General features: G+C 51.7%; 1 protein-coding gene across 3 annotated transcripts in view; it reads right to left on the bottom strand.

The window, feature by feature from the left end:
• The window catches only part of LRRC20 (leucine rich repeat containing 20), a 113,098-nt gene that overhangs the window by 25,840 nt on the left and 60,143 nt on the right, over positions 1 to 27,115 (bottom strand). For all 3 annotated transcript variants that reach the window (XM_045783685.2, XM_045783684.2, XM_087863057.1), the window contains one exon: positions 20,330 to 20,479. In XM_045783685.2, the coding sequence (XP_045639641.1) occupies positions 20,330 to 20,479 (150 nt within the window). The remainder of the gene's footprint in view (positions 1 to 20,329; positions 20,480 to 27,115) is intronic.

Below are 27,115 nucleotides of genomic sequence, written 5' to 3'. Positions count from 1 at the left end.
GGGTGAGCCTGGGAAAGTTGAGCAGCGACAGAGCCCAGGTGAGAAGGTGAGCTGGGCCCGTGGAAGTCCCTCTGCGCTGAAGCTGAAATGCTCTGTTCTACAGAGAGAAGCCGGGGAGCCCCGGGGGGCCCCGGGCAGGGAGAGGGAAGAGGGGCAGAAACCAAGAGTCCGTGGGGAAGTAGTGTAATGCAGGGCTGAAGAGTGGGGGATCTGGGACCCCCACTGCCTGGTTCAAACCCCAGCTGTGCCGCCTGAAAGTTGTTCCCTCGGTCATTGAACCACGTGCCATCTCACTGTCATCTGCAGACAGGGACTAATTAATCCTACGACCAGCCACCTCGTGGTGTTTGTCCTTGGAGCGGTCCCTCCGTCAGCGTGGCTAAAGCGCGGGGCACGGGGCCCGGCACACAGCACTCATACCCACTGCTGTTCCTATCACAGCACGGGGCTCTGTGAAGATCAGCGGCGTGCCAAGCGCTCAGCACTTGGCCGGCACACAGTAGGTGCTCAATAAACATTGGGGAAGGCCTAAAGAAGCCTGCTGGCAGCAGGAGAATGAGGGAGACAGAAAAGCAGGACCTGCCACGAGCCCGAGATAAAGAGGCTGGGCCGGTGGAGGCCTTGGTGGCTGCCGCTCTCCCAGCGCCTGTCCACACAGGACATTGCCGTCAGCTCCTTTGCCACCTGACTCAGGAGCACCCTGTCACCTTGTCTGGCCTAAAGGAAACTGAGGCCCAGAAATGTCAAGGGACCTGAACAATGACCTCCCCTCTCCTCCCCGGGGCCAGCTTTGTGGGCCTGTGACCGGGGCAGTCAGATGGATCCTAGGCTCAGAAGGGTCCCACACCTGAGAGCGAATGTTCTATGCTGCCTTCTTAAAGTCTTAATTTTATCCTGGAATCTGTTTGATAAATAGAGCTGGAGTCATAGAGTGTCAGGTCTCCCCCTGCCTCCCCAGGACACATTCTCAGCAGCCAGTCCTCTTGCCCCTGACACTCCAGGACAGCCTGGCCTCCCCTTCTTCGCCCCTGCTCTGCAACTGTGGCAGCTCTCCACCCCTGCAGGGGCCTGGGCATGAGCATCAGTTGGGCACATGTGCCCATGGCGTCCCGGGTGGAGCATGGGGCCAGCAGCCCCGGGCTGGGTTCTGTGCTCAGCGTGGAGTCTGCTTGACGTTCTCTCCCTCTCCCTCTGCCTTTCCCTCCCCACTCACACACGCTCGCTCTCTCTCTCAAATAAACAAATACATCTTAAAAAAAACCAAAACAAAACATCCTTGAGATGCTGGCCGCACTTCCCTAGATCCCATCCCTGGCCAGGGCAGAGTGTGGGCGTCCTGCACGCTGGGGAGCCGTCAGGCCGGAAGGGTCATGTGCGTGTGCCCTGCACCATGGGGCTAGGAAAGCCCGAGGCACTTAGGAGACGCTGCCCTTCCTCCCTCCCTCCGTCCAACCTACTTGAGTCTGGCTTGAATTTGTCCTGGCCCACTCAAGGCACCCTCTAGAAATGGGCCACAAAATACAAATTGTGTAATTTCTTAATACATACAAGTCAATGATCTGATACCTCCATCTTAAACTGGCATTGTAAAGATGAAAAGTAAAATTCACGCTAATAATTTAAAGTGTTAATTTCTCCTTACTCAGAAGGACCTTCAATAGCAAGGGAAAAGTACCGTGACACCCTGAGAGCGACCTCGGGGAAAAAGGAAACGGCTTCTGTACCTTCAATGGCACCGTCCTCCTGTTTTTTGAATGAGGACCCTGCATTTTCATTTTGCGCTGGGGGCACCGATTATGTGGCGGGTCCTGCTCCTCCCTCTGTGCTCCACCCTCCTCCCTTGGACCCTCCAGGATGCAGCCCCGAGCTGTGGGAGATGAGCTGCTCTCAGGTGCCAGCAGCCCCTCCCAGGGTTCGGCAGTAAAGGCAGAGCCCCCCACCCCGCCCCCGCACACTCTCTGTACCCACACCTGAGTACCAGCCACACCCGGGCCCCTGTTCTGCCCTGCTGGGGCTCAGGCGGACAGGAACTATACCTGATTGATCTTTGTTCCCTCCATCCAGCCCTCTGAGGGGCACCTTGTGGTCACTCAACCAATACTGGTCGAATAATGACTCTTCCCACTCCACATCCCGGGGACGAACAGATAATGCAGGGGGCCTAGCTGGTCTGCCTCTCCTTTTCCCACCTTCAGGGACATCCTGAACCCAAAGCTCCATCAGCAGAACCACAGTTTGTCCCCCACAAGCCCAGGACACCCCCAGCAGCCAGGTTCTTAGATGGCCATGCCTTAAATCAGAAAACACCCCTATCCAGATCACACTTACAAGGTCACCGTGTTGGAAGGGATGCTGGAGAGCGTCCGGGCCAATGCCTCCCACGCATGCCTCTGCCAGACACTCCAAGCACACGGCTGCCTCAGGGTCTTTGCACCTGTAGTTCTCTCTTTCTAGAATGCTCTTGACCAGTATATTTGCAGTGCGCGTCCTTGCTCAAATGTCCTTGCAGTGGACGTAGGGTCCTCTCCTGTGGGTTTCTGCCTCCTCCCCTGCAGTATTTCCCTCCACTGTCTATTGTCACCTAACATGCTGACCTGTTTGTGCTCTGGCTATCTCCCCCGTGACAGCGGGAGCTGCACGATGCTGGGGCTTCACTCTGCTGTGGAAAGATGCCCAGAGCACGGTGCCCGGTTCACGTGGAGGACTCTGTGTTGGACGAGTGTGCAAATGAACAAATGAAGGAATCAGAGTATCACCCTCACAATTTCTGCCAAACTTCTATTCCACATATTTCTTCTTAATTGAGTCATTCCTTTTTATTACATAAAAATGGAAAAGTTGTTATTACTTCCCATAAGAATAATGTGATTCAATTCTCGCTGGATGCTGTTGCCGGATGCGGAATCTGGGCCCCAGGTGCATTTACACCAGCGGAGGGGGGGTGTGGAGGGCAGGGGTGACTGCCTCCCAGAGGCTTTCAGAAGCCACTTGCCTGGCACGGACATTTGTTCTCAGATGAGAATTGGCCCAATTTTCCTGGCTGTTCGGTTTCTGTTTGGTGCATTTCCCTGAGCCCTCGTTTTCTGAGAATGTGCCTGCCACGTTCTGTGTGGTCTGGCTGTGGCCGCACCCCCAAATCCCCAGTTCACAAGCCATCTGCCAGTGGGGCCTGTCATGGGCCCCTTAGGGAGCCTGTCTGGCCTCCACGAGGCAGCTGCTGGTGATGAAGAGGGCAGTTTTGAGGGCACAGCTCCATTTGCTGAGCTCGGTGGCAGGTGCCAGTCAGTGTTATAGACGGGGCAGTTGTCAACTGTCCCCAGGTTTGTTTTCATTCCCATAGTCAGGAATGCCAACTCTGGGAAGGCTTCCTCACGCCTGGGTGCTGGATCCTCCCCTCCTGGAACCTGCCACAGATGAGATGGGGGTACAGCCCCACGTAGGCAGGGGGGGGGCCATATGGTATGGTTGTGACCAAGCCAGGCTCTGGGGCCTGGTGTTTGTGGGTTCACAGTCAGAATCTGCCACTTCCTGACTACGTGACCTTGGGCAAATTGTATATCTTTGCCTCAGTTTCTTCATCTGTAAGATGAGGACAGTACTAGACTCTTCTATAAGACTGTTGTGAATTTAAGTGAATTAACACACAAAAAAAGGCTCTGAACAATGCCAGGCACACAGTAAGTACTGTGTAAGTATGTGAGATGGACGGACAGACAGACAGATTTGAAAAATGATGCCGGGCACCCAGTGAATGCAGGAACCCAGTTAGTAAGGCGTTACATGCTAGGCTTGTATTTCTAACTGGCCGAACTTGGACTTATTAAGAGAACGCTCTTTGCCTGAAGCTAGAGTGAACACGAGACCGTCCTCTGCTGCTTTGGATAGGCTCGCAGAGTCCGGAGGCCTTTGGGGAACAGGTGTCTGAGGCACCAAGCAGTGGGGAGCTGAGAAGCACGGCCCCAGCGTCACAGGTGCATAGCACATGACCTTGTAGGGGTCCCATGCCCTGCTGGCCCTGTCCCTTGACACCCCAGGGCCAGACCCCACAGCTGGGGGGAGACGGGGGTAACTGCTGTGGGGGTGGGGAAGAGAATCTCCCTTTTCTTGGTTTTGTTATCCTCGATTTTTGACATGTTCCGAATTGCTATTAAGAAAAAAAAAAAAAAAAGAGCCCTTTATGAAACCATTTCGGGCCTGAGTCTAATGACAGCCCCAGAGTGGCCTGGAACTGTGAGAAGCATCCAGCGCTGCAGACGGCTTCTGGGAGCCTTTTAGGAGCCTGCCTCCGTGAGCAGCTTGAAGAGTCAGGGCCCATGGGGCCAAGAAAGCTGATCGGAGGGTGCTCCCCGGGGGTCTCAGAGGCCTGACCTAGCACCCTGCCCCAGCAGTCCGCTCCCACTGTAGGGGTCCCGAGGAAGCATCCCTGACTGCCGGGAGCCTCCCCTGCCTGCCATCTCTGCTGCTCAGCATGGTGGAGACAGACCATGTAGTCTGGGAAAGCGGGCTGCTGGAAGGCTCTGCCCAGTGCCCCAGACACAAACCCCGAGGGTCAGGGCCAAGCTAGCAAGTCCTCAGCATCTTTCACCCTCGCTCAGGGTAGCAAGTTTGACATCATTCCTGAGGCTGGCTTAGGGGCCACAACATCCAGGAACAGAGACACCCAGAGTGACCAGAGGGGCTTTCTTGCCTGCAACTCCAACAGGCTTGCCTCCCAGGGTGATAGGCACTCGCTGCTTGCATCCAGGTTTGGGGGAATCGTGCTCAGGATGGAGAGCAGATGCGTGTGTGGTCCGGCTCCAAAGTCTCATAGATAGAGCCCAGGCCGAAGAGGCACTGCTCCTCCACTGTGGGTAACCAGGTACCACTGGGCCAGGGAGAGAGGGCAGGAGCCGAAGGAACAGCAAATGGGAAACCAGGCCGAGCTGGCCGTGTGAGGTGTGAGAACCCCAGGCCACAGGTGGGCGGTATTGGCAGAGCCCAGCGAAGAGGACAGTGATGCTCTGGGAAAGGTCCAGGAAAGATGTTACAACAAGTCGGAGTTGGGCCCCGAAGAAAGAGGCTGAAGCCACGTTACCAAGGCTAAGACCAGAAGCTAAGACCCAAGGCTAGACCAGAAGCCCCCTGAAGGCCAGGACCAGTGAGGTTCATCCTTGTATTCTGGGTGCCCAGCACAAGGCCTGACACAGAGAGGGTGCTCAGGAAAGACTTGATAAATAAGGAACAAACATTGCCACAGGCTGACTTGACCACAAATGCCCCAAATTCTTCCCGCCGCTCCCACTCCCATGATGTGGGTTAGCCCTGTGCCAGGCTGGGAGCAGCTGGAAGAATTTGGGGCGTTTGTGGTCAAGTCAGCCTGTGGCAATCTGTTTGTTCCTTATCAGGGCTAACCCACATCATGGTGTGTGTGAATGGGAGTAATAGGTCTGTAATTTGATAGGAATGAGTGTTGCCCTTTCCCAGAATGGGGTCCAACCAAACGGAGCCAAAACGGAAAGTCACGAGGGTCAAAAGAGCTTCAGAAGAAGAGCCTACTGTTCAGAGTGGTTCTTGAGCAAACCTTTCAGGAGGCAGGAATGCCTTGTTGGGTTTCTACTTTTTAATTAACCATGCTGGGTGACAGAGAAGTCTTGGCCTTCTGATAACCTCAACACGTAGGGACTGGACATTTTGTAAAGCTTGGAAGAGTTAAGTCTTTCATGGGTCTGTTAGGCTCTGAGCCTCTCCAGTCACGGAACCATCATTCCCTGCATTCAACTCTACTTATAAAGCCCTTCACTCCCCCCCCCCTTTTGGAGGCAGCCCATGGTGTTTTGGGAGCTAGACAGATCCAGGATCCGATGTTAGCTGCCGTGATGTGTGATGCTGTGTGGTGTTGAGCAGATCACCAAACCTCTCTGAGTTATTTCTTTCATCGCTAGAAGAGACAATAAAGCTCACCTGTGAGGTGTTAGGAAAATTGGAGGAGATGATAATGTGTACAGCGCCTGGCATGTAGTAGGTGCTCAATACACATTTAACCCTGTCCTTGCCTAAGGTGCAGGGAAGAGAAAGAACACAAATCATGGTACAGTCCAGAAACCCAGACCATAGCAGCGTGGTGGCCTCCTGCCCAGGGTGCCCGGGGACTGGAGAGAACTGGGTTTTGAGCAGGGGCAGGTCTTTGCATCTCCTGAACCCATAAGCACTGGCTCCGGAAACGTGTACTGAGCACTCCGAACAGACAGGGCTGCTGTCCTTCTGCTCCTCCCCCAGCCCGAAGAGGAGGGGCTGTGATGCTGCAAAAGCCTCGGGGTGATGCCCATTCTAAGAGCCTGCGAGGGAAGGAGATATGCAGAGCCTGGAGTCATAGCTGGGGCGAGAGAGAGACGTAGAGAAAAGCTACTGAACAGCAGGAAAGAGACTTGGCAAGACATGCTGAGCATTTATTAAAACGACATCAGTTAGATGAAAAGCTTTCCGGCTTCCTGGCTCTGGAGAATCCCCCCGGCTGATCCCGGCCCCGTCTTGGTGTCTGGATGCGTCCCCCTGCCCTGAGGAAAGGGGCGGTCATTCCATTTCCCCCTTCCCTTCTCTGTGAATCTTGTGTTCACCGTCTGTGCTATCGTGGGAGCTCGATGCTCAAGCCACGTCCGGTCCAGCCCTCACTCGTCACCGAGCGCGGCAGGTGGCCTAGCACTGGGCGGCGCTCGGAACTGTCACAGAAACTAAACGCTGTCCCAACCGTAACTATGTTTTGTTGTTTTAGCCACTGAGATTTGGGATTATTTGTTCCTCATGTGAAACTGGCCCATCCTGACTGATTATGGTTTGTTGAACTTCAAATGCAGTTCCTGCTCACAAAAGCGGTGCGTGGGGCGCCTGGGTGGCACAGCGGTTAAGCATCTGCCTTCGGCTCAGGGCGTGATCCCGGCGTTATGGGATCGAGCCCCACATCAGGCTCCTCTGCTGTGAGCCTGCTTCTTCCTCTCCCACTCCCCCTGCTTGTGTTCCCTCTCTTGCTGGCTGTCTCTATCTCTGTTGAATAAATAAATAAAATCTTAAAAAAAAAAAAAAAGCGGTGCGTACTCATCGCAAAAATATAGACATCACAAAAACATGGAGCAGAGAAAAACGAAAATCCCATGTATTTCCACCCCTAGAGAGTACCGGAGTTGTTTGCTATTCATTCTTCCATATTTTTTACGTACATACTAACAGATGGATGGATGGGCAGACAGATGAAGAGACAGGTATTAGTTTAAAAAAAAAACAAAATTGCAGGGGCCTGGGGGACTCTTGCTTTTTCTTTTTTTTTAAAGATTTTATTTATTTATTTGACACAGAGAGAGAGAGAGCCAGCCAGTAAGAGAGGGAACACAAGCAGGGGGAGTGGGAGAGGAAGAAGCAGGCTTCCAGCAGAGTAGGGAGCCCGATGCGGGGCTCGATCACAGGACCTTGGGATCACACCTTGGGTCTGAGGCAGACGCTTAACGACTGAGCCACCCAGGCGCCCCAGACTCTTGCTTTTGACTCAGACTCAGGTCATGATCTCCCAGAAGATGGGAGCTGGAGCCCCATGTCAGCAGGGAGTCTGCCTCCCCTCTTCCCCTGCCCTTCCCCCACCCCAAAACAAACAAACAAATAAATAAATAAATCTTCAAAAAAAAAAAAAAAGCATTCATAGACTATACACTTGTTTGAGACCAGCCTTTTTCACTCAGCAGAGCTTAGGCAGCTTTCCAAGTCATTGCTTAGTGCATCCTCTGGGGATCACGGCTCTAAAGATTAAGAGACTTGTGGATACACTATCAGCCAGGCCCCAGCTTTCCGCTCTGCAGGGAAGGCTGCTCTCTGAAGTCTGGCCTTCCTTTAGCGGCAGGCTCTGAGGGAAGGCTCAGCTGTGAGGAGGAGGGGATGGGTCTGCCTGAAAGGTGGCCTCTCTCACAGCCCAGAGTCGAAGCTGGGCAGGCAGGGCTTGCACCCTTCGCAGACCGGTCCTTAAAGGCATCCCGCTCATCAAAGGGGCTGCGCTGAAGTTAGAATAGCAGGGGGACTTTCCATTGCTGAGCTTCCAAGGGGGCCGAGGCGAGACAGTGTCAGCCCCTCTGGTGAATCGGGCTCCCACTGTTTTGGCCAAGTGCTGGGGTGCTAGGCTGGAGTGGGGGAGGGGTTCCAGGAAAGAGCCCTTCGGCTGGACCCCCGAAGTTCAGCTCGCGGGGCCTGGGGCTGATGAAGTAGTAAGGACAGCTAACAGCTCTTGACCACTGCTATGTTCCAGATGCTTGTTCTCCGGGTTTCCCCGCCATCAGCATGTTCATTTTCTAGTAACCTATGAGCCCCCAGTTTGCAGAGAGATAAAATAACGTGTCCCAGGTCAAACCCCAACCTCTCCCCCAGATGTCTGACTTTCCTCCCCCAACTCCCAAACTGGGGTTTGAACACCAGCCAGGCTCCCTGGGAGAAGTGGGCCACTTGGACACCCCGCTTTTTCCAACACCGCTTCCCTAACCCTGCAGTACCTGTTCTCAGAGTAGAGACTCGGCAAATCCCTGCTTCTGATTGGTTCTAGTCCCTCTCCTCCTGTCTGTGGGCCCCCGCTCTGTCTGGCCGGCCCCCCGGGAAGGTCTCCGTGCTGTGACCAGCGGACATGCTGCCTGATACCGAGGATTTGTTAAGCACCTCCTAGACACTCAGCCCTGCACTTGAACATGAAATGGATACTCTTTGAAAAGTGAAAGCACTCCATCAGTAGGCATTCTTTCTGTTAGGGAGGTACAAGACCCATGAGACTTAATTCTTGGGTTTTGGAGCCTTTGCTGGAAACAAAATTGAAAGTGAACATTAAAGCAGGAATTGAAAGGGAAAATAAAAGAGAAGGTGGGTGCAGGCAGGATGTGTGACTTACGGGAAAGTCACTGAGACACAGTTGACACCAGGACAGCCTGCACTCCGTCATTCAACCCCCACTCACCAGGCGCCTGCCATAGGTTGAGCTGCTGCGTGACCGCGGGGAGGGCGCGGGGAACGCTAGTGTCTCCCTTTAACAAGCTTACACATGTGGGGAGTGGTGTGGGGGGGAAGACAGATAAATAAGTAAGATTATTTCAGATGGCTAGGAAGGCACTTCAGATCGGAGTGAAGAATGAGAAGGAAACAGCCCAGGGGAAAGCTATCACAAAATCACAAGTACAAGGCCCCAAAGTAGAGACCATTTGTCACATCTGAGGAACAGAGAAGGGGGCGATGTGCCAGGAGGGGGGGCGAAAGAAGAACAGAGGTGGAGGTGGGGCTGGGACCAGGCTAGGCAGGGCCTCAGAGACCTCTGAAGATAATGGGTTTACTCTCTGTGAGACAGGAAGCCAGAGGAAGCTTTCGAGAATAGGTGTGCATATTTTGTGTTGATTTTGTATCCCTGGGAACTTGCTAAACTCGTTGATGGGTTCTAGAAGGGTTTGGTTTTTAGTTTTTTTATAGATTCCTTGGAGTTTTCTATGCAGACAATCATATCATGTGCAAATAGTTCTTTATAAAGCAGTTTTTTATAAAAAGGTGTTATTTATTTGAGAGAGAGAGCGCAAAAGCAGGGGGAAAGGGCAGAGGGAGAGGGAGAAGCAGGCTTCCCGCTGAGCAGAGAGCCGGAAGCCGGGCTCAATCCCAGGACCGAGATCAGGACCTGGGCTGACACTTAACTGACTGAGCCACCCAGGCACCCCAAACAGGGGCAGTTTTACTTCTTCATTTCCAATCTCCATGCCTTTCTTTCTTTTTCTTGTCTTGCTGCAGTAGTTAAAACTTTCAGGATGAGGGCAGACATCCTTGCCTTGTTCTCAAATTTACAGGGAAAACATTTCATCATTAAGTCTGATGCTAGCTATAGGATTTTTATAGATGTTCTTTACCAATTTAAGGCACTTCCTCTGTATTCCTAGCTGGTCAAAGGCTTTATCTGTGTCAACAGATAGGATCATGTGACTCTTCTTTAGCCTTTGATACAACAGAAAACACTGATTTGTCAAATGCATTTCAAGTGACATATATCTGGAAAAATTAATAAATCCCACTTGGTCACGGCATATAATTCTTTTTATACTTTGCTGTATTTGATCACTAATGTTTTGCTGAAAATTTTTGTGTCTTAGTTCATGAGAGACACTGGCCTATAGTTTTTGTACCATCTTTATATAAATTTGAAATCAAAGCACTACTGGCTTCATGGTATGGGTTGGAAAAAACGCCCTTCCCTTCTCTTTTCTGGAAGAGACTATGTAAAATTGATGCTACTTCTTATTTAAACATTTGATAGAATTCTCCAGCGAAATCATTTGGGCCTAGAGAATGTATTTATTTTCCCTTTTTTAATTTAAATTCAATGAGCCAACATACAGTACAGCATTAGTTTCAGATGCAGCGTTCAGAAATTCAGCAGTCGCGTATCACACCCAGTGGGGCCTAGAGAATTGACGTTGAGTTTATGAATGCCACGTCGTTCACAATGGACTTGCTAAGTTTTGAGCGGGAACCGAACCATGAAGCAGCAGCTCCCAGGCCTCCGTCACAAGGGGAGGGCAAAGAACACAGGTTTCTTGGGATGGAATCCACCACACCTGTCAAAGTCCTAGCCCCATCTAACTCCGGGATGTTATGTCACCCTCCCCTGAATGCCTGAGGTCTTCTCTGACGTGTCTACATCAGAGGAAGAACAGAAGTGTTGGCGAGAACCCAGCCACCTGTTGGGCTGGTGTGCTAAGCTTCCAGAAACTCACAGCAGCAGCCACAGCTGGCCCTGCTTCTCACCCTGGGGGCCATGACATACTTCTCCATGGTGGTGTCACAACAATGCCCCGGCCTGGCCAGCCTCTCTCGTGGACACAGAGGGCCTCAGTCCTCTGGTCCCAGGGGGCTGCGTTAGTGGGGGCTCTGCGGGTTTCTTTCTGCTGTCTCTTACACCAGCGTTCAAAGTCGAACAAGCTGGGCTCCCAGGATGGACGGGGCCTCTGGGAGGAGACCCTATTCCATCCGGCTCCCAAGACTGTCCGTGGCCTGAGAAGAGCCCGTCGTGACTCTCCCTTATTTGTCATCCCTACTGAAGTGTGGTTTCCGGTGTCTGTTTAATGGACCTCTCCTTGCCAAGTTCTTCTTATTACTTCCACATCATCCCCATCTTGGACAACCGCCAGGTCTGACTCAGAGGCCCCGGATTGACCCCAGGGGACAGAGGAAGCCTGCTGATTCCACGAAAGGGCAGATGAGGCCGGCCTGTGGTAATTACCTAGCCGGGTGGTGAGGGAATGTGCCAGCTCCAAGAATACCTGCCCGCCGCGGATCAATCAGCACCATGGCCGTGACCCTGCATCAATGAGCAATCATGTTGCTGTCTGCAAGGGCCCCCCTGCAGGGCGACCGGCTGTTGGGGTGAGGCAGGTGTCCTTCCATTGGTCCATGCTCAGCACAAAGACAGCTGCTGTCCACAGCAGACAGAGGGGCCAAGAGACAAGAGTCAAGTTTCCAAAAGCCACATCTGCACGGACGGACACAAGGAAGGGGCGAGAAAACTCTTCTAACCGGGGCTGGAACTCACTAAAGCCAAGTGCTAACCATCTGCCTCCTGAAAAGAATAAGGTGACTGCCCCTGTACGGACATTGGCCACTTGCTAAAATATACCGCTAAGCGAGAAAGACAAGTTGCAAAGTAGTGGACGCATTCTACAAAGGAGCTCCACGAAGAGGCCCTGGCTGTGGGCCCACAGTCCCGACCCCCCCTTCCTCGCTGTGTGGCCTTGGGCAAGTTACTGATCCCTTCCCCGCCTCAGGTTCCTCATCGGAAACAAAGCCATGATAACACTGACCTTGCAGGCCTGTCAAGACTGAAGTGACTTCTTACTTGCAAGGTGCTTCTCCCAGTGACTGCCTGTGGCAATACACTGTAAATGCGACCAACATTAAATACATTCACGTCCACACTGGCATGGAGTATCTCTAGAATTGGTAAGTAGTTGCCTGTGGGTGGAGGAAATGGATATCTGGAGACGGGAGTCAGAGGGAGATTTACTCTCCCCTATTTCCCTCTCTGACCCTTGGAATATTGTACTGTGTGCATCGGTTGCCCATTCAAAACATATAACCGGAACCTCAAGTGAAGCCTTAGAGTCATATAACAACTAGAGAAATGAATGGGAAGTGGGGAAGAAGGGCAGGGGGATGGGCACTTCTAAATCTCAGAGCCAGGAGCAAAAGAGAGCTTGGAAGAGGGAAATGAAGGGGAACTGCGAAGCCCCACGTCACACGGGGGGCGAGAAATGTTCCCTTGAGCCCTGCAGGTTTGAGACGATGCCCAGTTGCAAACAACGTCCCAGGGCCCCGGGTGTGCACACGAGTCCTGGGCCTGCTGGTTTCCAGGGGCTGGCGACATGCAGGAGAGACATGTTCTCCTGCTCGTGTGGCAGGAATACCTCTCCGGGCTGCCTCTGAGTCCCCTCTATAGGGAACTGATTTATTCCTGTCACTTTGCAGAAAAAAGGACACGGTTTGGCTTATAAGGATTTATAAATGAAGTTAACAAATTAACAGCATATGAGATTTATATACTTCCTGTGGAGTATTATTATTATTATGCCCATTTTAGGATGAGAAAGTGAACGCTCAGAGTGGTTCAATCACTTGCCCAAGGTCGCACAGCTGGGAAATGCCAGGGCCAGGTTTTCAGACCCCAGTGGTAAACCAGTTCCTCCCAGTTCCTAGCACAGTGGCTGGCAAAGAACGGCCATAAACAGCTGGCAAATAAAGAATGACAGAAGTGCCATTTGTTGGAGATATGGGTAAGAAATTCAGAAAGGCAACCACAGGGGCACCTGGGTGGCTCAGTCGTTAAGCATCTGCTTTCGGCCCAGGGCGTGATCCCAGGGTTCTGGGATCGAGTCCCGCATCAGGCTCCCTGCTCAGTGGGAAGCCTGCTTCTCCCTCTCCCACTCCCCCTGCTTTTGTTCCCTCTCTCGCTGCCTCTCTCTCTGTCAAATAAATAAATAAAATCTTAAAAAAAAAAAAAAAAACAACCAGAAAGCCATCCATAGATGGCCCAGCAAGATCTCTGGTCCTTCAGGCCTTTTGGACTGAGACTTTGCAGCAACTCCCATCAAGAGGTGGAGCCGAGTTCCCACCTCTTGAACCTGGGCTGGCCCCGACACCACTCCGACCAATGGAACGCAGCAGAAGTGACCTTCTGGAACATCAAGCTGGGCACTACCTACTTCCTTCCTCTGGGAGTCCACCCACTGTGCCGTGAGGCAGTCGAAGCAGATCTGAGCCCACAGGGAGTGAGGCCCTGGAGGCTGAGGGACGTCCCTCCCAGACAGGTGACCACAGTCTACACGACATCAAGCAGAACTGCCCAGCAGAGACCAGGCAACCCACAGAGCTGGAGAGAACAGCTCATTGTTGTTTAAAACCAATTAATCTTAGGGTGCTTTGACATGCAGTAATAGGGCAAAGACACAGCTCTTCTGTTGCCAAGGATCCTCCCGGAGCAACGCATGCTTGCCTAGATGTTCTGAGAACAGCTCCAGGCTGCACTGGAGAGGAAAGCAGGTCTCCCAGCTCTGGGCTGCACTGGAGAGGAAAGAGGGTCTCCAGCTCGGCCCCACTGGGGGTCTGAACAAGACACGCAGAGAGGAGTTCTGAGCTCCACCTACGTTTAGCCTGTGTGCCACACGAGGGATCAAACGCTGGGAGGCTCCGAGGGAAATAACGCAGCAGAGAGGAGGGCATGGTGGTTCTTTGGAGAAGGTTTCAGCTTTGGGGCACAGTGCTGGCTCCACAGTGAGGTCGAGTGGGAGAACAGGAAAAGCAAAGCAAGCAGAGTGGGGATACGGAGGCAGGAGCCCCCCGCCCGCCACTCTGCCGTAACAAAGGACTATAAACTGGTTAGCTTAAAACAGCACACACTTATCATCTCACAGTTCTGGAGCTCAGGAGGCCACGATCGGTCTCAGAGGACGAAAACCATGCTGCAGAGCTATGTACGGTCTCAGCTTCTAGGGGAGAATCTGTGCCTTGAGCTTACTGGCTTCTAGAGGCTTGTGTCTGTACCCCTCCAGTCTCTGCTTCTACCATCACATCTCCTTCTCTGGCATGCCTGCCTCCTTGCGAAGGCCCCTGGGAGAACTTCCGCGCCCTCCCACCTAACCCAGATCTCTCTCCACGCCCAGGTCCTCGACTTACTCACATCTGCAAAGCCTCTTTGGCCACGTAAGGTAACATAGTCACAGGCTGCAAGAAGTAGGACGTGGACATCTGTGGGGGGTCATTATTCCGCCGACCGGGTGGTGGGAAGTTGCTCATTCACCCACTCAGCGCGTGGTTTTGAACACCTACCGCTACGGGCCAGGTCCTGCTTGGCGAGTGCTGGGGTTGCAGTGACCCCCAGGGCTGTGCAGGGATGAGCTCAGTCAATCTTCCTAGGAGCCCTATGAGGGAGAGCCTTTGCCGTGAGTATTCCACAACACCAACGGGGAAACCGAGGCCGTTCAACAGCCTGCCCAAGCTGAAAGAGCTAATAAGTGGCAAAGGGCATCAGTCGGGGCCCAACCAGAAACAGACGGCGCCCTCAAGTTCGGATCCCCACAGAGGCTTTATCTGCAACGAGCTGGTTACAGAGGTACAGGCAGCAGTAGGGGAACTTCGAGGGATTGTGCAGGAACGCTGGGTTCGGAGCAGGGTGCTGTCGCAGGGGTGAGAGAGTCGTGCGGAGGCTGCCTCGAGGGATGTGACTTCTGGATGAGGTGGACCTCACAGGGAGGTGGCCCAGGCAGTATATTCGCTGAGCTTCTGCTCTCTCTCCCCCCGGTCTGCTGGGGGGCCCCCCCAGTGGCCGCATCCAACCACAGCCAGAGGGTGAGAGTAGGATCAGAGGAAACAGAAGACAGCATGCCCAGAACGGGGCGCCTGGGCTTTGAGCATCACAGCCCAGCCTCTCATCTTGCGGGTCCTGGTTCAGCCTGACCACACGGTGAGCTGCTCCTCACCGTGGTGGGTCCCGGGCCCACGGTGACATCAGGGCTTCCTACCTCACAGGAAAGACTGACAGACTTAAAATGCCGGCCTTGGTGACCCTACCTCTAGGATCACCTTTCAGTACCCTCAGGATACTAAAGCCCATAGTACTTGGGATTCCTTTAATTCTCTACTATGGAGGGCTGGCCCACTGCTCATAAGTGTGCACACAGGGGTGACAAACAGCTTGGTCTTCGCCCCCCTGAGCTCGGCCATGTAACCCCAGGGAACAGACATCCTTGAGGACTGAAGGCAAAAGCTGATGCAAAAGGCCACAATCTCATCACCACGTCTGGATCAGGCAGGAGCTCTCGATTGTCAGCAACTGTGAATGACTCAGGTGAGACACACTCTCCCGGACCCTGCAGTTCCGGGGGTGAGCTGTGCGGAGGGAACAGAAGCTGTGTGCCCAGCACAGCCCGATCCCAGACTGAAACCGAGACATCAGCGTCCAACGGACCACTGCAAGGCTGCAGTGTCTGCCCTGCATTCCGGCACAGTTCTGGGCTCCCTCTTCTCTCCCCCTGCAGCCACTCAGTGCCCTCAGCTAGAGAGAAGTAAGCCAGCGGGCCGGGGCAAAGCACGAAGGGGAGGGAGACACCCCCCACCCCAAATCCCACTGCCTCCAGGTCACTTGCCCCAGCTCCTTCCTGACGGACTCCCTGAGGCCCACTCACTCTCTCAGGACAGTTGCTGACGCCACACCGTATCCCTCTGCTCCGTTATGTTCAGTCTTGTACCATTTTTATTTTAGTCCATTTCCCAAACACACCTCCCATCTTCCTGAACGATGTCGTGGGAATTCCCCCTTTCCTTCTGTCCAGTGACCCCTCCGAACCATTTCCTCTGGAGGTTTCTGACTCCCCCATATTTTGGGACGAATGGGTCCCCCCCTCAATTCCTATGTTGAAGTCTTACCCCCCCACCCCCCCATGCCTCATAGTGTGGCTCTGTTTGGAGGTGAGGACTTTCAAGAGGTGTTCGAGTTCAAATGAGGCTGTTAGGGGGGCCCTAATCCCATCTGACTGGTGTGCTGAGAAGAAAAGAGAGGACATGCAGAGACCCCAGGAACAGACGTGCATGGGACGGCCACACGAAGACACAGCGAGAAAGCAGCCGCCTATAAGAGAAGAGAGGCACCTGAAGAAACCGAACCTGCCGACCCCTCGACGTCTGACGCCCGCCTCCACGGCCGTGGGCAGTAAAGGTCTGTTGGTGAAGCCCCCATGGCTGCAGTACGTCATTCTGGCAGCCCTAGCGAACTAGCACACGTGTGCAAAGCAGACCTGACTTCTGCCTCCCCAGGCCGCCCACCAGACTTCCCGTAAATGTCTGCTGTGTCACCCCTCAGGTGTTAAGGTGGCTGTCTGCTTCTACCCCCGCCTCTCCCGGGGACTCCTCAAGGACCGCGTCTAGTCTTTGTTGTCCTATCCATCCCAAACGGCTGGTGCTAAGAGGGTTAACTGAGATGACACGTGTCAAACCCTCCATGAGAAGCTTCGAGGGCTAAGTGCCCTGTGAGTTCGGACCCCCGGGTTATAACTCACCTGTCCGTGCCCACAGCCAGGCCCCAACAGGTGCTCCTGAGGAACTGCCGCACTGAGCTGAAAGGCAGGCTGTGAGCAGCTGAACAGACGCGCAGACGATGGCCAGGCCGCAAACAAAACCAGCAAGGACCCACAACCCACAGCACCCTGCCGGGGGAACCAACCCATCCGCTCTGGGAGCTGGCCCAGGACGCCAGTGTGCTCTCGGTCACACTTGCAGGGACTCAGATGGCAGTCTCTCCTGATGGTCCAGGAAGCCAAATATGACTCCCGTAACAATTGGCCCCAGGTGGCCAGGACTTGATTACCAACGGACAGTCTCCCTAATTTTTGTTTCAACTTCCAACTTTGGGTCAACTGGAGAAAGCCAAAATGCAACCTCAGCAATCACGCAGGATGCCTGCTGCGAGCTGGCCTGCCTCCAGCTTCCCACCCCCCAGTGGGGCACGGCCTTCCCTTTATCCCCTCCTCTGCCTGCCTTTGAGTCTCTGCCAGATGCCGGTGACAGCTGCTGGCTCCCCTCCGCTAGAGCTGGTTCTCAATAAACAGCCTCTGCTTCTCATCTGGGTGGCTTTTGTGGATTTCCACAGGTGTGCAGGCCCTGGACACAGTCCATAAGAAGAGCTGAATGACTTGTATCAGGAGGAAGTGGGGAGATGGGGACCCAGGAGAAGAAGGGAACAGAAGAGCCGGAGTCAGACAATGAGATGTGCTCCACAGGGCGCGCTGGCCCTATGCACGGATTCCATTGGTGCCATGGGCTTTCTCGGGTCTTGCTTTCTTCTTCTATAACATGGGTGAAGGGCATCAAGGGCAATGGAATCATTTAAAGATGACCCAGCTCCGAGGGGGCCATAAGCCCCACAGAAGCCAGGCCCCAGGGCGCCCACCGGAGACAATGTGGCAGGTGGGAGGAGGCAGATGGCCTTTTCCCCAGCACGAGGCCGTCTGTCTCCTCTGTCAAGAACCAAGCAGAGGAAGCCGGCAAGCCAGCGAAACCTTATTCAAGCCTCCCCTTCACACATAAAAGGAGAGGGTTTTTCGATTTGAAAGAGAAACCACAAATCCAGGCTGGGCCGCAGAGCCACGGCTCCGGGAGCCAAGGGCGGCTCTCAGCTCCAGCCCCTCCCTGTCCCTGGTCATCAGCCCTCCATCGGCTGCCGGCCGCTGCGACGCCATCTCTGTGAGGTCCAATGACTGCACACACACAGCTTTCCTTTTGTGATGGGGGAGCGTGGGGGAGTCAGGAGCTGCCAGCAGCACACCGGGAGTGCAAACTACATCCTTCAATGGACTTCTGATCGGAAGGGTATTATGATAAACACATTTCTGCAGCAAAGGCACAATTGCATGGGGCTCTAGGTGTGTTTCTCTGGCATGTGTCACCGTGCCCCCTGGAGAGGGCCTACTTATTCGTCCCCCAAAGCCCTGCCAAGTGTCAAGTCCTTTGAAAGCCCTTGCTTTCCATGCCCCCCCACTACCCACGCCACTTGCAGGGAGCATGAAGTGCTCTTCCCAACGATCTCAGCATGCCGTCCACGCCAGCATCCCAGGACTTGGTGCTGTGGACAAGTCTGTTCAGCGACCCTGGGCTCCTTGAGGGACAGACCTGGTCTACAGGTCTCCGTTCTCCAGTCTCCAGACACGTCTGGAATATGGCAGGTGCTGATGGGGAAGCTGAATGAAGGAGAGCACAAAGGAACTGTCTCGGCTTACCCAAAGGCAGTGTGCTGACCGCTCTTCCTGGAGGGCCCTGCCAACCCCGCCATGCATTTTCGGTCTTTCCACCCTCCTCTGGGAAGCAAACATCTCTAGGGGACCCGTGGACTACTGCAGGTGGCCTGGAAAGGCAGCCCTGGCCTGCGTGGTGGACGATGTGGGTGTGCTGCTCTGGGACGTCTGACAAGCCTCCTCTCCCTGACCTTCCTTTTCCATCCACGAGAGGACAAGGCAGAGACAGCTCTAATAGATGATGGGGGAGTCTTCCAACTGATGGCCCAGGGGCTAAATCTACCATGCAAATTTTTATCGCCTTCCAGATTATACAAAAATTGATACAATCCACATTAAACCCCTCTCTCTAGCTTCTGTCGAATAAAACAGAACATCCTCATGGCATATCTGGCTGGAGCTGAGCGGGGCACGTTTTAGTTTGCCACTATCCCCACCAGTCTCAGCACGCTCACCACTCACACGCTAGTCTCTTAGGTAATAGCGTGTATAACACCTGAGCCATGGCCTCAACCTCAGAATGACTGGGAATAGGTTTTAAAAAATGCTCACAGGGGGGCGCCTGGGGGGCGCAGTCATTAAGTGTCTGCCTTCAGCTCAGGGCGTGATCCTGGCGTTCCGGGATGGAGCCCCACATCAGGCTCCTCCGCTGGAAGCCTGCTTCTTCCTCTCCCACTCTGCTTGTGTTCCCTCTCTCGCTGGCTGTCTCTGTCAAATAAATCAATAAAATCTTAAAAAAAAAAAATGTTCACAGGGCCCAGGCCCATACTCAGACATTCTGACTCAACTGGTCTTGCGATAGAGGTAACTACGTTTGTAGAAAAGTGCCCCAGATGATTCTAATTTCCGCCAGAGCTGAGTGCTGCGGTCCATGGGACCTGCTGGCTGTGAGGGCACATCTCATCCGTGCAGAGAAGCAGCCACCAGAAAAGGACGGACAGGAAAAGTTAGCCTGGTTAGAAGTGCCCACGGTGCCTCCGGGGAGCCAAGTGTTGCCCTAGGATCCCCCACCCCCCAGTGGTTTAGGCACCAATGCAGTGAGCCCCATGAGTGTCACTCAGAAACCACTACGCAGACCGATCCCTCCTTGGCCTGCATGCTTGTGGCTAGCTGGCGGCCTTTCCAGGCCCTAGCTTGCTCCTGAACGTTACAAAGCTGCTTCTGGTCCCTGGGCTGCGTTTGCCAATTCATGCCACCCTTTCCCCTCGGAGCTCTGCCCGATGCCCTCGCCTAAAATCGGCCGTGTGAGGTATGCTTGCGCACGTCCCTCCTGCACATCAGCATTTGACTTACTGGTTTCTCTAAACAGGCCCTAAGATCCATTTCATGCCTCTACCAGAACGAATTCCAGAAGGCAGGAATCGCCTCTCCTACGGCCCCTGTGTCCTCCCCAATTCTCCCATCCATGGCTCACTGAGCGGCAGGGGACTCTCGCAGAAGGGCAGAGGGGCTGCTCTATGGAGAGGGGAGCGGGCGCTGCAGTGGCCACCCCCTCCTGCTTGCCCAGCCGGAGGAGCCGTTTCAAGAGAATCCACAGTGTCCACCTGCTGGCCACCTGCCCATCGCCCTGCCAAACACCCTGGTCCACTTGCTGTGTGCCCAGCACAGGAAACTCCAACCTCCCTAGCGTCTGTCACTCCCAACCCGAGCTAGCAGAGTGGGAAACCAGGGCTAGGGGGGCAGGGTAGGCAGGGGGCTTGTTCAAGCCTACTGAGAAATAACTACTTGTGGGCCTCGGGACCCCACACATTCCGCCGGTCTGTTCTGAACAAGACAATGACTCCTGGACCCACACCCCTGACCATCAGTTGATCTGATTCACAACCAGGTAGAGGGAGGAGTGACACTTAGAGACCTCCAGGCTGCAGGGAGGACACAGGTCCAGCCTTGTGGCCTCCCCTGGGAATGATTTCCTGAGTCTAGCTGACCAGACTCTGGCCCCTGTGGACACTGTCCACACAGGGCTGGTGCCTGAAGGCCAAGGGCTGTCCATGCCCTCCCGGCCTGGGCTGAGCGGGTCGTACCTCGGAGCTGACAGAACGTGGTCATAAACTTGCTGGTGAGGGACTTGAGCTCGTTGTTGGCCAGCGTGATGACGTGGATCTGGTCGGTGACATTCCGCAGGACCTTGTAGATGCCAATGGGGAAGGAAACCAGCTTGCACTCGGCCAGGTCTGCAGCCAGAGAACAGACATAGAGCGGAGTTAGCCACAGCTGCTCGGGGACTGCCCCCACGCCGCATGCTCCCTGACCCGCCTCTGCTCCCCACCACCTTTCTCTCTCACCCGTCTTCCCTGTGCCAGGCTCGAAAGCCTGCCCTCCCTCTTCCGAGAGCCTTCATCATCATGGGTCACACCCGTCCCTCTCTCGCACCCTGAACCCGTAGGTTTGGCGCAGCACCTTGTCTGGGAGCACGGCCTAGGAGCTCAAGGGCAGCAGGAGCACTGTGCCCGCTCAGGACGCCGGGCATTCACGGCAGCGTCCTCGAGCCCCTGCCAAGTCCGCCCTCTGCAATCAACGACTCCACGGGGAGCGCCGTCTGAACACGGCTTTGTAACAGTCGCCTTTGAAAATAGGCGGTTTACACAGACTTTGTGGTCTGCCCTGCTTCCCAGCCCTGTCACTCTGAAGGCCAGCCTGCACCAGAAGCAGCCCGGAGGCCGCCGTGGAGCACAGTCTGGCCGTTTCCCAAATGCGTAAGCCCGGCGTTACCCCATGACCCAGCAATTCCACTGGTGGGGGTACACTGGAGAGAACTGAAAACACATCACACGGGGCCTTCACTGCTGCATTACTCACAACAGCCCCAACGTGCAAACAACCCACCCGTCCACCCGCAGACTGAGTGGATAAGCAAAATGTGGTATTATCCATCAAAAAGAACATCGGCCATAAAGAGAAGGAAAGTACCAACACAAGTGCGGATAAACCTTGAAAACAGGATGTTCAGTGGCAGCAGCCGGTCACAAACAATCACGTACTTTATGAGGCCATTTACGTGAAACGTCCAGAGCAGGCAAACGCCTAAACACAGAAGGTAGGGTAGTGGTTGCCTAGGGCCGGGGGGACCTGGGGGCTGGCAGCTCGGGGGTGGAGGCTCCAAAACTGGATTGTGATGATGGTTGCACAACTCGGCAAGCTACGAAAATCGCTGAACTGTCCACTTGAAGCGGGTGAATTGTAGGATATGTGAATTCTTTCTCGAGAAAGCAATTGCTTCTGTACGAACGACAGCAGGGATGCGCTGAAGGCATGGCAGCTCAGAAATCAGGCTCCCCAGCTGCGCTAAGTCACCGAAAGTCCCCGAGCCTCAGTTTCCTCATCTGCAGAACAGGGGAACTACTGCTATCTACTAAGCAGAGCTGTCAGGAAAATTAAATACGAGAAGTACTACATGTGCTAACAAAGTGCCTGGCAGGTGCACAGTGGGGGTGCTCTTTCTCTCCGCCTTCTCCACTTTACCCTCCCCTTCTCACTCTACCCAAATCCTCTCTATGGTTCAAGACCAGCTCCCATCCCACCTCTTCGGAAATCTTCCTGGATCATCCCCATTACTGAGGGTCACCCTCCTCCAACCCCTGAACCCCATGAGCACTAACCAACTCAGACAGCACTGTCCCATCTCTCTGCAAACTCTTGTCTTTCCCCCAAAGAGGCCAGACTCTCCTGGGCCCCTAAGCCATTGAAGACTGCTCCAAAATAAATATGCAAAATTCAATGACTATTCCTACAGGCCAATGATGATACATAGTTTTTACAGATCCCATTCTGAACAGCAACAGTGATGCAAAGTCTATTGAAATAATCATAATTGAAGCCCTTCTCCCTCATCTGCCTCATAGAATTTCTACTCTTGCTCTAAGACCAGCTCAAATGTCACCTCCTCTAAAAGCCTTCTCTGACTGCTCTAGGCAGTTAGCTGCTCTAATCTCGGAGTCTCCTAGAGTACGAATGAGACCTCCTCATCCTATACTATGTTAACCTCGTTTTGTGTCTGCTTTCCCACCGGACTGGGAAGACCTCCAGAGCCTAGGGCCAGCAGTGCTCCAGGAGGCTGGGAGGGCAAAGCAGGGGTGCTGGCGACCTCACGGAGCTGGTCTGGGAAAAGAAAGGGGACAGACGGGGCAAGGGCAGAAGTCCAGACAACGGAGGATCCACAGATGTCTTCTATAGGGCATCCTATTAAAAAGTGTCTTGGGGTGCCTGGGTACTCGGTCAGTTAAGCATCTGGCTCTTGATTTTGGCTCAGGTCATGGTTTCAGGGTTGTGGGGTGGGGCCCTGAATGGGGCTCTGAGTTCAGTGGGGAGTCAGCTTGAGATTCTCTCTCTCCCTCTGCCTCTGCCCCTCCCCCCGCTCATGCACACATGCACTTTCTCTCTCTCTCTCTCAAATAAATAAATAAATCTTAGAAGGGAAAAAAAAGAAGTGTCTTTACAGCTTCCCCTGGTCCAGGGCTGTGCTAGGTGACTCCAGCCCTGCCACTGTCCAATGGCAGCCAGTAGGGTTGGCAGAAGAGGGTGCAAGGTCCTGCCAGTGAGGAACAAATCCCCAGAAGTCAGGCTTTTGGTAGAGGGACAAGAAGGGCTGGAAATGGACCAGCTCTGTAGGCTCAAAGTTTGGGGCAGGCTGGGGATTCTAGAAAGAGCAAACATTTCCAAACAATTAGTCTCCTAGTGCTTTGTGCCAGATGTGCAATGGATTCGGGCTAGAAAGGAATCTTTGTTGTGGTTGTAAATCATAACGGCCCCTTTGGGTAAAAGCGACAGATCTCATTCAAGCTAGAAGCAACATCAAGGAAAATGTCAGTAGCTGTCCCTTGAAAGCAAAGCACAAAATAAGGATGCCTTCCATCACCAGTATCGTTGAATATGATCTTGGAAGTTCTGGCCAAAGACACAGGAAACACAAACACTGGAAACAGACAGAATGATAATCATGTGCATATGAAATGACTGCATAACCTTGAAAAACCAAAGTAGTCACCTGACAAACTACACAAATTAAAAAGGTCTCGCCAAGTGGCTAATTAAAATACCTATGCAAACTTCAGTAATATTCCCATATGGCAGCAATAAAACATAATCTTTAAAGATCCTACTTCAAACAGCAATAATAATATGAAATATACAGAGATGATCCGCATGGAAGATGTATCTGACCAATATTAAGGAGAAAAGCCCACAAAGAAGGCTTTTGAACTAGAGGGGATGATGCTAAGCGGAATCAGTCAGTCAGGAAAGACAAGTACCATGTGATTTCACTCCTAGGAGGAATTTAAGAAACAAAACAGAGGAACATAGGGGAAGGGAAGGAAAAATAAAATAAGATGAAAACAGAGAGGGAGACAAACTATGAGACTCTTAATCATAAGGAACCAACAGGGTTGCTGGAAGGGAGGTGTGGTTGGGGAGATGGGGTAACCGGGTGACGGACATTAAGGAGGGCACCTGATGGAATGAGCACTGGGTGTTATATGCAACTGATGAATCACTGAATTCTACCGCTAAAACTAATAATACACTCTATGTTAACTAAATAGAATTTAAATAAATTTTAAAAATTAAGAAATGCTAAAAAAATAAATTGTATGTGAAGATACAGAACATGCTCGTTAATGACAAGTCAAAATACCGAAATGATAGTGACTTTTTTCAGAGATCAGTTCATACATTGTTTAATGTAATTCCTACTGAAAATCCAGAAAATTCTTTTTTTCACTTTAAAATTCGAAACCATTTTTTGAAACGGTTTTAAATTTCAGGTAGGGGAATAAGCAAGGCTCCCTAAAAGAGGAGAAGGCAGGGGGATAACCAATATTTTAAGACTACAATAATTAAAACAGAGGGCAACAGGAAAAATAGATTATAGAAACAAAACGGTCTGAAAAATGTAGTCCATAAATAACATGTCATAATGTAATAAATGCTAAAGGAGGCCTCACACATAAATCGGGGAAAGGAAGAATTAATAACTAATATCAGAATAGCCAATTAACAGTTCTGGGAAAACAAAAGAGACTCTCAATTAACCTAAGAATCGAAGTAAACTTGGGGCACCTGGGTGGCTCAGTTGGTTAAGTGTCAGACTCTTGATTTCAGCTCAGGTCATGCTCTCAGGGTTGTGAGATCAAGCCCCACATCGGGCTCCATGCTGGGCTTGGAGCCTGCTTAAGATTCTCTCTCCTCTCCCTCTGCCCTCTCCCACATCCCTCTCTAAAAAAAAAAAAAAATAAACAAAGTAAATTCTAGAGAGAATTACACTTGAGATATTTTTGAAATCAAACCAAAAAAAATCAGAAGTCAACAGAATTTAATATTTGTACAAACTCTTCAGTGAAGACGACTTTCTAAACCCAGGAGCAGTAACAGAATCACAAAGGACAGATCAATAAACCTACTGTATAAACCATGCGGAACATCTGGATGTTAAAAAAAAAATAAGGCAACAGACTGTGAAAGGATCTACAAACAGGATAAAGAGTTATCCTTAGGGGTGCCCGGCTGGCTCAGTCGCTGGAGCACGCTACTCTTGATTGTGGGGTCGTGAGTTCGAGCCTGCGTTGGGTGTAGAGATTACTTAAATAAATAAACTTTATTTTTTTTCCTTTTTTTTTTTTTTTTAATAATGATTTTTTATTATATTATGTTAGTCACCATACAGTACATCCCCGGTTTTCGATGTAAGGCTCGATGATTCATTAGTTGTGTATAACACCCAGTGCACCATGCAATATGTGCCCTCCTTACTACCCATCACCGGTCTATCCCATTCCCCCACCCCCCTCCCCTCTGTAGCCCTCAGTTTGTTTCTCATAGTCCATAGTCTCTCATGTTTCATTCCCCCTTCTGATTACCCCCCCTTTCTTTATCCCTTTCTTCCCCTACTGATGATTCTAGTTCTTATGTTCCATAGATGAGAGAAATCATATGATAGTTGTCTTTCTCTGCTTGACTTATTTCACTAAGCATTATCTCCTCCAGTGCCGTCCATGTTGTAGCAAATGTTGAGAACTCGTTCTTTCTGATTGCTGAGTAATATTCCATTGTATATATGGACCACAACTTCTTAATCCAGTCATCTGTTGAAGGGCATCTCGGCTCCTTCCACGATTTAGCTATTGTGGACATTGCTGCTATGAACATTGGGGTGCATATGGCCCTTCTCTTCACTACGTCTGTATCTTTGGGGTAAACACCCAGTAGTGCAATGGCTGGATCATAGGGTAGCTCAATTTTTAACTTTTTAAGGGACCTCCACACTGTTTTCCAGAGTGGCTGTACCAACTTGCATTCCCACCAACAATGTAGGAGGGATCCCCTTTCTCCACATCCTCTCCAACAATTGTTGTTTCTTGCCTTGTCTATTTTTGCCATTCTAACTGGCGTAAGGTGGTATCTCAGTGTGGTTTTGATTTGAATTTCCTTGATGGCTAATGATTTTGAACATTTTTTCATGTGTCTGTTAGCCATTTGTATGTCTTCATTAGAAAAGTGTCTGTTCATATCTTCTGCTCATTTTTTGATTTGTTTATTTGTTTCTCGTGTATTGAGTTTGAGAAGTTCTTTGTAGATCTTGGATACCAGTCCTTTATCTGTAGTGTCATTTGCAAATATCTTCTCCCATTCCGTGGGCTGCCTCTTAGTTTTTCTGACTGTTTCCTTGGCTGTGCAGAAACTTTTAATCTTGATGAAGTCCCATAAATTCATTTTATCTTTTGTTTCTCTTGCCTTTGGGGATGTATCATGAAAAAGGTTGCTTTGGCCGATGTCGTAGAGGTTGCTGCCTATGTTCTCCTCTAGAATTCTGATGGATTCCTGTCTCACATCGTGGTCTTTCATCCATTTGGAGTTTATTTTTGTGTATGGTGTGAGATAGTGGTCAAGTTTCATTCTTTTGCATGTAGCTGTCCAATTTTCCCAGCACCATTTATTGAAGAGACTGTCTTTTTCCCACCGGATGTTTTTTCCTGCTTTATCAAATATTAGTTGCCCAAAGAGCTGAGGGTCCATTTCTGGGCTCTCTATTCTGTTCCATTGGTCTATGTGTCTGTTTTTGTGCCAGTACCATGCTGTCTTTGTGATCACAGCTTTGTAGTACAGCTCGAAATCCGGCATTGTGATGCCCCCAGCTTTGTTTTTCCTTTTCAACAGTTCCTTGGAGATTCGGGGTCTTTTCTGGTTCTATACAAATTTAAGGACTATTTGTTCCGGTTCTTTGAAAAACGTTCTCGGTATTTTGATCGGGATAGCATTGAAAGTGTAGATTGCTCTGGGTAGCATGGACATTTTAACTATGTTAATTCTTCCGATCCATGAGCATGGAATATCTTTCCATCTTTTTATGTCTTCCTCAATGTCTTTTAAGAGTGATTTATCTTTGGGGCGCCTGGGTGGCTCGGTTGGATGAGCGTCCAACTCCTGGTTTTGGCTCAGGTTGTGATCTCAGGGTCGTGAGATCAAGCCCCACGCCAAGCTCCACACTCAGCGTGGAGTCTGCTTGAGAGACTCTCTCCCTCTCCCTCTGCCCTTCCTGCTCATGCTCTCCCTTGTAAAAAAATAAATAAATAAAATCTTTTTTAAAAAGTTACTTTTATTATTTAAAATTCTCAATATAATTCAGTTAAAAAAATTAAGACCACCAGAGAGAGATGAGAAAAGAACATAAGATGTTCGCAAGCAGAAAAAGATAATTAGTCAACAAAGAAACATATGGCTCTTGAAGTATTGCCAAACTGCCTTCCAGAGTATTTATGCCAATTAGCATATATTCTGTCCAATAAGTAAGAGAATCATTAAAAAGAAAATCTTTG

The sequence above is a fragment of the Ursus americanus genome, chromosome 6, assembly GCF_024610735.1.
Source record: "Ursus americanus isolate L20-20 chromosome 6, mUrsAme1.1.p, whole genome shotgun sequence".
Taxonomy (NCBI): Eukaryota; Metazoa; Chordata; class Mammalia; order Carnivora; family Ursidae; genus Ursus; species Ursus americanus.
Note: the sequence above shows the minus strand (reverse complement) of the source record. Positions and strands in the feature narration are given on the sequence as shown.